Source organism: Symphalangus syndactylus, chromosome 14 (assembly GCF_028878055.3).
Source record: "Symphalangus syndactylus isolate Jambi chromosome 14, NHGRI_mSymSyn1-v2.1_pri, whole genome shotgun sequence".
In the NCBI taxonomy this organism is placed as follows: domain Eukaryota; kingdom Metazoa; phylum Chordata; class Mammalia; order Primates; family Hylobatidae; genus Symphalangus; species Symphalangus syndactylus.
Window position 1 is genome coordinate 80,117,131 of NC_072436.2, and position 9,859 is coordinate 80,126,989.

Genomic DNA, 9,859 nt, shown 5'->3' on the forward strand with positions numbered 1-9,859 from the left:
AATGCAGTGCTGCGATCTCTGCTCACTGCAATCTCCACCTCCCAGGCTCAAGCTATTCTCCTGCCTCAGCCTCCCAAGTAGCTGGGATTACAGGCACACACCACCACGTGCAGCTAATTTTTTTAAATTTTATTTTAGTAGAAATGGGTTTCACCATGTTGGCCAGGCTGGTGTTGAACTCATGACCTCAAATGATCCACCTGCCTCAGCCTCCCAAAGTGCTGGGGTTATAGGCATGAGTCACCAGGCCTGGCTGAGGTTCTAGTCTTTTGATTGGGTGGTAGAGGGGAAGTCACCCAGCTGTGTGGGGGTGAGGAGAGGATCTAGGAGTCTTTTTCTTCCTATGAAGATTTTCACTCATTCCTGCTTTCATCTCCTTCTAGCAACCTCACCTTCCCAAGTACTTGGTACCTTCAACTCCTGAACCTTCCTGAGGTTCTTTGGTATGAATTAGACCACTTCTTGCTCCTCTAGAATATAGATCCTCAACTTTCAATTTTCTTCAGGCTTCGGAGTCACTTACAACTCATCCATCTACTTTTCTTTTTTGAGACAGAGTTTCGCTCTGTCACACTGGCTGGAGTGCAATGGCACAGTCTTGGCTTACTGCTACCTGTGCCTCCCAGGTTCAAGCGATACTCCTGCCTCAGCCTCCTGAGTAGCTGGGACTACAGGCACACACCACCATGCCCAGCTAATTTTTTGTATTTTTAGTAGAGACAGGATTTCACCTTGTTGGCCAGGCTGGTCTAGAACTCCTGACCTCAGGAGATCCACCTGCCTCAGCCTCCCAAAGTGCTGTGATTATAGGCGTGAGCCACTGTGCCCGGCCTCATCCATCTACTTGCTAGATTCCAAAATTGTATTGACATCTCTTGTATTCTCCTATCACTGCTCTTGTTTTCTCTGTTCCATAGGTTTATGCATTTTAAACCCTTTGTTGTCATTTTAGTGAGAATTCAAGAGGAAACAGAAATAAATACAGCTGGGGAACCATCCCACCATCCCGACCACAACTGATCTTCCCTGGACACCATGAATCACGCTGTCCAAACCTTCTTCACTCCTGCCAACACCAGCCACCCCCTCAACTATGAAATGCTCAAGGAGGAGCATAAAGTGGCTGTGCTGAGGGTGCCCCGCAATCCTGCTCCCCCGACATCCACTGTGATCCACATCCACAGTGAGACCACTGTGCCCGACCATGTCTTCTGGTCCCTGTTCAACACCCTCTTCATGAATTGGTGCTACCTGGGCTTCATAGCATTCACCTACTCCGTGAAGTCTAGGGACAGGAAGATGGTTGGCGACCTGACCGGGGCCCAGGCCTACGCCTCCACTGCCAAGTGCCTGAATGTTTGCACCTTCATCCTGGGCATCCATGTGACCAGAACACTCATCATCCTTTTCACCAGTAGTTCTATGATAATATTCCAAGCAATTTCTCAAATGATAAAGAATCTCCAAGGCCAGCAGTAGCGCCCAGGTACTCGCCGTCCATTGCAGGCCCTGCACCCTGGGCCTGAGTTCTGTATCAGCCCTTTATTCTCTCACACTTTTCTACAATGGCATTCAATAAAGTGCACGTGTTCCTGGAAAAAAGAAGGAAAGAAAGAAATGCAGCTGTTCCGTCTTCCACATTCAGCCCAGAGGTCTTTATACTCTGAACCCACTTCAGCCAGACTTTTATCCCTGCCACTTTGCTGAAAATGTTCTTATCAAGGTCAAAACTTTGCCTAATCCACTGGTCAATTCTCAAGCCTTATCTTACTTAAATTCTCAGTAGGATTTGATATGATTAATCCCTTCTCCTTGAAGCCCTCTCTGTCTTTCCTGCCATCTCTCAGTATCTTTTTCTGGCATCTCTTTCTCACCTCTAACTGTTGTGTGCCCTTGGGCTCAGTTCTTTTCTTTCTTCTCTACTTACATTCTCTTGGGTGACATGCGGTCATGTGGGTTCAAATACCATCTATTTGCCAATATCTATTGGCTCTCCATATCCGTGGGTTCTGCGTATATGGAGTCAACCAACTGTGGATCAAAAATATTCAGAAAAAAAATGTGTTTGTACTGAACATGTACAGACTTTTCTTGTCATTATAGCAAGAATGACAATTAAACGATAAAGTGTAACAACTATTTACATAGCATTTGCATTGTATTAGGTACCATATCAGTAATTAAACTATGATTTAAAGTACACAAGCCAGATGCAGTGGCTCATGCCTGTAATCCCAGCACTCTGGGAGGCTGAGGCGGGTGGATCACTTGAGGTCAGGAGTTCAAGACCAGCCTGGCCAACATGGCAAAACCCTGTCTCTACTAAAAATACAAAAGTTAGCTGCTACTTGGGAGGCTGAGGCAGGAGAATAACTTGAACCTGGGAGGTGGAGGTTGCAGTGAGCACTACACTCCAGCCTGGGTGACAGAGTGAGACTTTATCTCAAAAAAAAAAAAAAAAAGTACACAGGAGAATATGCATTGGTTATAAGCAAATACTACACCATTTTTTTTTGTTTATTTTTGAGACTGTCACCCAGGGTGGAGTACAGTGGTGCAATCATGGCTCACTGCAGCTTTGACATGTCTGGCTCAAGCAATCCTCTTGCCTCAGCCTCCTGAGTAGCTGGAGCTACAGGCGTGAACCACCACACTGGGCTAATTTTTGTATTTTTCATAGAGATGGAGTTCCACCATATTGCCCAGGCCGGTCTCCAACCCCTGGGCTCAAGTGATCCTCTCACCTCGGATTTCCAAAATACTGGGATTACCAGGTATGATGAGGCACTGCACCTGGCCTACTACACCATTTTGTATCAGGAAATTGAGCATCTGTGGATTTTGGTATCCCCAGGAGGTCCTGGAACCAATCCCCCTGGATAACACAGTCAACTGTACATATCTTCAGCTGCAACCTCTGCAACACCCTGGAGCTTCGTACTTGCATATGTTTACCCATCTATCTGAGACTTCCCATTGGAAGTCCAATAAGTGTCTCAAATTGGATCTCTTCAAAACAGAACTTGCTTTTATCCTTCAAATCTCCTACCTTAGTCTTCTCCATTTCAATATATACTACGAAGATTCAGCTAGATTTTGCTCGGGTTGAACACCCAGGGGTCATCCTTGGTTAGGCTATTCCCCTGACACTTACATTAATCCAACCACATCATCCAATTTCATTTCCAAAATATATCTTGGTTGGTCAGGCACAATGACTCATGTCCATAATCCCAGCACTTTGGGAGGCTGAGGTGGGCAGAGCATTTGAGTCCAGGAGTTCAAGATCAGCCTGGGCAACATAGTGAGACCCTAAAAAATTAAAAAAAAAACAACAACAACACACACACACACACAAAACCAGCAAAAAGAAATCCAAAACATATCTTGGTCAAACGACTTCTCTTCTCACCATGTCCTCTGCTGCTCCCCTAGTCCAAGTCACCCCTCTCTTACCTGGACTCCTGTCATGGCTGCCTGTCTTCTGGTTTTTCTGCCATCATTCTTGCTCCTTTCCCATACCCGCAGTCTATTTTCTGCATAGCAGTGAGAGTGCTATTTATTTATTTCTTTAGTTAGTTATCATTTTAGAGACAGGGCCCCGCTCTGTTGCCCGGGCTGGAGTTCAGTGGTGTAATCAAAGCTCACTGCAGCCTCAAATTCCTGGGCTCAATCCTCCTGCCTCAGCCTTCTGAGTAGCTGGGACCACAGGCGTGAGCCACCGTGCCTGGCTGAGAGTGCTCTTTACAAAGATCAAGTCAGCCAGGTCATCCCTACTCACAGCCATCCAATGGCATCCATCACACTCTGGATGAAACCACCTGCTTACCAATACCTACAAGGCTTAACAAAGACAGGCCCCCACCTCCCTCTCAACCTCACTCTCACACCGTTCTGATCACACCAGCCTTTGTGCTTTTCCTTGACATGCCCAGCTCAGCCCTGCCTCAGATCTTTATGTTTCTTCTTTTGCCTGATGCTTTTCTTGCAGATCTTTATGTCATTCACGTATCTGCTTAAATGCCATCTCCTCAAAGAAGTCTTCTCTGGCTATCCCATCTAAAAAAAGCTCCTTTCCTCATCAGTCTCCATCTCCTTAGATAGCTGCCTGCTTCTGGCCAGGCACAGTAGCTCATGCCTGTAATCCCAGCACTTGGGAGGCCGAGGCAGATGGATCACTTGAGGTCAGGAGTTCGAGATCAGCCTGGCCAACATGGTGAAACCCCGTCTCTACTAAAAATACAAAAATTAGCCAAGCTTGGTGGTGGGTGCTTGTAATCCCAGCTACTAGGAGGCTGAGGCAGGAGAATCACTTGAACCCAGGAGGCAGAGGTTGCAGTGAGCTGAGATTGCACCACTGCACTCCAGCCTGGGTGACAGAGTGAGACTCTGTCTCAAAAACAAAAGAAAAGAAAAAGAAAGGAAAAGAAAAGAAAAGAAAAGAAAAGAAACAAACAAGATAGCTCCCTGCTACCTTGAGGTCTTCATTCCCCTGCAGACAGCTCCTCTAAGTATTGACCACCGTGGCCATTGCCAGGGAAAGGGTGTCATCATGACACCTGGTGCTGAATATGCCACCAGACAGGATGAGTGCCTAGAAAATCAGTATGGCATTTTCTTTGTATCCTGAGTTTATAAAGCGAAACTCACACCTGCTGACTAAGGGAGCTCTGTGGTCAGAGTACATGTCCTCCCAGTATTTTATTTTATTTTTACCATTGTCTGATATGAACTGGCCAAAGCAGGTAAGACAGAGGAAGGGTGACCTGCCTGTATTGTAGATTTAGGGAGTGCAGAGGGACATTCTGTCGGGAAAATGTGTGTAGACTGGGAAGGACACGCCAATCAGGAAAGATCCCATAAAACTGACTTTTGAAAAAGTTTGCATAAGACCAGACCAAAATGACTTCATCTTCTGGCTCTACTAATTCTCTTCTTGGCTTCACACTGAGATTCAGATTAAGCAGCGGTTGACTCGAGCCAACTGCAGTCAGCACTGGGGGACTTGGACATTGGTTGAGTTTGGAGAGACACCAGCTGCGGGAAGGAGGAATTTCTGCCGCACTCCTATTTCAGGGGTGTACTTGTGCTTGAGGAGCAGCCAGGATTTCTCTGTGATCTTTCCTTGAGAAGGGGCTGCAAGAACCCAGATCCCTAGCCATGACCTGGCCAATGAAGGCTGTCGGGACTGGGAGGATTCAGTCCATCAGCAAACAACCTCTCAGCCAAGATGGAGAGTACAGGTATTGAGTGCAGACCACGTGCCCTGCAGGTGCTATGTAATGTGTTCTACCTGTGTGATCACAGAAATCCTGGCACTGGTCCTGGGAGGGTCTATTTTGCTACATTACCCCAGTCGTTTACTCATTCATGTAACAAACACTTACTATGCACATATATGTTCCAAGCATTCTTTTTCACTCCTGAAACTGTGGTTACAAGGGAGAAAAAGGCGAAGTGATTGCTTTTATAGGGCTTATAGCCAGGTGGTGGGGATGCCAAGTAGACAAACAAATACACGAGACAAGGTGATAAAAGCAGAATCATGGCCGGGCGCGGTGTCTCACTCCTGTAATCCCAGCACTTTAGGAGGCTGAGGCGGGTGGATCACATGAGGTCAGGAGTTCGAGATCAGCCTGACCAACATGGAGAAACCCCATCTCTACTAAAAATACAAAAAAATAGCTGGGTGTGGTGATGCATGCTTGTAATCCCAGCTACTCGGGAGGCTGAGGCAGAAGAATTGCTTGAATCCAGGAGATGGATGTTGTGGTGAGCTGAGATCGTGCCATCGCACTCCAGCTTGGGCAACAAGAGCAAAACTCCGTCTCTAAAAAAAAAGCAGAATCATGAGACAGGTCAGGGATTGTCCAAGTGTGGTCCACAGACCTCTGGGAGTTCCTAAGACCTTTTCAGGAGGTCCAGGAGGTTGAAACAACTGTATTTGCACAAAAATATTTATATGTTATTTGCCTTTGTCACCCTTGTGGCATAGCGGTCCTCAAATTGGCTCTCTGGGCAGGGGTCATGAATGTCACTCTAGGGAGGTGCAGCCCCAGGCCTGAGAAGAACCCCAGGGACTTAGTGAATCTGTCTCTGGGGCATCTCTCCTTGTAACGGGGCTATGAATTGATGCCCAGGCTCTAAGGAGACAGTGCTGGCTGGTGCCACCCAACAGGAGGTTTCATCCTACTCTTTGAATCCCAGGAAGACAGGCCCCCACCTCCCTCTCCCTGGGGTTTCACCTCTTACTCCCACTCTTACAATCATAGGACTCGCATGAGGAGCCTGGGAAGTGAGAGCTGGGGCCATGTGTGACAGCAGCTATGAGAAGCAGAGAACTCTCAGGCCACATTCTGCAGCCCCAGTCCTCTCATACCAGTGTTCAGGGCACTGAATTGTCATGACTTGGTTTCTCCTGGCAGAATCGCGGGAGGCACAAGGCTGGAAGTTGGATCACTCCCCAAATGAGTTGTTGAGGCTCCGCGTGACATGATGACGTTTGCTGGGCCACTCAGCAAATTGTTCCCCCAGTAGACCTGCCTCACAGCTCGACAGTCTGTCAGCTGCGTTTATTGGGAACCCGCTAGCAATGTGAATTGGTAGGCAGTCCAAACATTGCAGTAGCAGTTCCCAAGAGTTGTGGACTAAGTTATCTATCTATCAAATCCTGTCTCTCTGCTGACATCTGGGAAAACCAGGTGACACCCACACACCGGAGGCCTTGGCAGCAGCCCAATTAAAGGTTGCAGTTTTTCTTTAGTTACTTTCTGACCTTGGAGTTTGAGAATGTAGGTATTGGGCTTTGCTTCTGTTCAAACTGCATGGATGTTTCAAAGTCTAAGCATTTGAAAATTAACATAGTCGGATGTATATACACATGCGTTACGCGTGTTCCTGGGTCACTTTCAGTAGGACCTAGATTGACCCTTGCATAGTGACTGATCACGGAGCACTCACTTATTTCCATAGGCAGAAGAAACCTGTCCAGAAAAAACCACGAGCATACCACTGGATAAAGGTTTAAATGGGCTTTCTGCCAGTGAACTGCATTTGAGAGTTACGTGGGTGCAGCCCATGGCAGGAATCCACACAGCTCACAAGAGATCTGTGGGGCCCTGGGATTGCAATGTCACTTTGTCTGGGTAAGTGACAGCCAGGATGTGGGATTTGGTGATTATTTTTGGTTTGGTTTGTTTCTAGCTCAGAAGAAAGACTATATATAACATTGAGAGAGGCATAACTTCCAGATTGTCAAGGTTGGTGCTAATAGTGAATGATATACTAATATATGTTACATGGAATCACAAGCTTGCAAGAGCAACGCTCATGTACAAGATGAAAGGATAAATCTTCTGTTGTGTAATGGGAAAAGAAAGCTGGCAATGTAAACGCAGTCTTAATATTTTTTCCAGCATTGCATGTGTAATTAGGCATTCAGTGACTTCCTCATCTAAGGAAATTTGACTTTAATGGCAGCTATATAGCTAACTATCGAAGGAGTATTTTGAAAATTCAGGGGAGAGGATGGGAAGGTATTAACTGTAAAAATGTATTATATCCTTGGCCTTCAAACAAGACAAAAGAAAACAACTCCGTCAGCACCAATCTGCCATCATGTAAGCTGTGTAGATAGAAGTTAGACTCTTACTCTGAGCTCTTGGAAATTAAGCCAGAAACAGAATGGTCAGATAATTTTTATCCACTAGTGCGTATGTTACATTTTGATCATTTAAGATATCCCCCCCCCAAAAGGGCTCTGTTTCATGAATGCAATTTCATCGGTGTCTGGAAATTGCACAGTTTATGATGCAGTCTCATGATGTCTTGGGAAATTAAGGCATAACCTTGGGTAAATCCAAAGTTCATCTTTAAAAAGAGAAAGTTAGGCCGGGCGTGGTGGCTCACGCCTGTAATCCCAGCACTTTGGGAGGCCAAGGCGGGCGGATCACGAGGTCAGGAGATCGAGACCATCCTGGCTCACATGGTGAAACCCCGTCTCTACTAAAAATACAAAAAATTAGCCGGGCGTGGTGGCGGGCACCTGTAGTCCCAGCTACTCGGAGAGGCTGAGGCAGGAGAATGGCATGAACCTGGGAGGTGGAGCTTGCAGTGAGCCGAGATCGTGCCACTGCACTACAGCCTGGGTGACAGAGCGAGACTCCGTCTCAAAAAAAAAAAGAATAAATAAATAAATAAAAAGAGAAAGTTTCAAACGCAGAGTTTAACCAAAGCTGATACAATAGAGTCCCTCCTCATCCACTACCTTTCCTCACAAACTTCCAGAGAATCACAGGGCACAGCTAGGAGCAGTGACAACCTGAGCCAGCATGACTGTTCGATCTGACAGCAGTAAAAATGCTTGCTGGAAACCAGTGCAGGAAAGGGTTAGGAAATTAAAGACAGAAGCTTGAGTTTAAAGATCGGACACCACAGACAGGTCTCAAAGGCAACTGCTCACTTCCCAAGCCCCAGCTCTCCCTGCGTGGTTCATCTTCAGGACAATCTTCAGAGGTCACCCTCTTAGATAGTGGCACTCAGTCACTCCCTATCATATTTGTTGTGTAAATGGCCAGGGTCTCTACATGGTTTCAACACACAGGGCTACACAGTTTATTAGAGAAATGAATTCTTTCTTACCAATAATGACTTAAAAAACGTTGTTTTGGGAGAAAATATATCTACTATTCCTCTCCAGGCATTTTACAGAAAATATTTTGAGCTGTCAAAAGGGGGCATCCTTGCTTTTCCAGACAAAAGAAATCATTCGAATTTGCTTTTTAGAGCAGCCTTGGCAGGAGTGGTGGGCAGCAAGAGTGCTTAGTGATTCTAAATAGCATGGGTGTGCTTAGTTAAGGCTACAGCTGAGGGTGTGGACCCCGCATAACTACAACCCTGCTACTCAAAGCGTGGCCCTAGGCAGCAGCAGCAGCAACACGAGCAGCAGCAACAAGAGCAGCAGCAGCTGGAATCCTGTTACAGGTGTGGGCTATCAGGCCTCAACTCGGACCTACTGGATCAGAATCAGGATTTAACAAGGTCCCAGGTGGCCAGTTGAGCATCTCCACATTCAAGATGCACAGCTTCCTAGCTGTATTTCTCAAACTTCCTCCGGGGAGAGGAGACAAGAATGTGGAGCTTGTTAAACACAGATTCCTGGGCTTGCAACTGTTACCTACTGACCCAGAATTTGCAGCAGAGAGGCCTGGTAACTTGTATATTTAACAAATGCCCCACAGGATACAAGTCATGAATGAAGTGTGAAGAACACTACAGGATACCTTTATGTTTTTGAAGGAAATATATAATGATCTAAAAAAGAAACTGCTTCTTCCAGATCACGTTTTCCTTTTGAAAAGATGCAGTCTCCCTTTTCCTTGCCACCTTCTCTCTTAAAAACAGTGCTGTCAAGAGGGAAGAGGGAAGCAGAGGAAAAGTGCAAGAACAGCTCCTGGGGTGCAGCAGGAGAGGCCAATGCCTGGGAGTGTGGGAAGTGGGATGTGGCCAGCAGAGGGCAGCAAAGCACGTCCCGCATGGGGACCTGCTGTGCGCACGGTGTGGCCTGAAGGCAAGATTGGAGTGGCCTTTTGCTACTTGCTTCTGGGGCTTTCTGGAGCTGTTTGTGGACCTCAGGTCTGGCACTAGGCTTGTCAAGTCAGTGGGGGGAACAGTAGACTCTGCCGGGTCTGAATGGGAGCCAGGTAAGGTCTGAGCCAGCACAGCCCAGTAGAAATACAATGCAAACTACGTAGGTTATTTAAACTTTTCTAGAGGATACATTTCTATTTATTTTGTTTATTATTATTTTTGTATAGAGAAGTAGTCTTGCTACATTGCCCAGGCTTGTCTTGAACTCCTG

The 9,859-nt window shown here is 46.5% G+C and overlaps 1 protein-coding gene across 1 annotated transcript; it reads left to right on the forward strand.

Annotated features, from left to right (window-relative positions):
* Positions 1 to 1,035: 1,035 nt before the first annotated feature.
* Positions 1,036 to 9,058, forward strand: LOC129463027 (interferon-induced transmembrane protein 3-like). The gene is made up of 4 exons (XM_055243458.1): positions 1,036 to 1,414; positions 3,992 to 4,008; positions 4,499 to 4,605; positions 8,920 to 9,058. The coding sequence occupies exons 1-4, from the start codon at positions 1,036 to 1,038 to the stop codon at positions 9,056 to 9,058; spliced, it is 642 nt and encodes a 213-aa protein (XP_055099433.1).
* Positions 9,059 to 9,859: the final 801 nt, after the last annotated feature.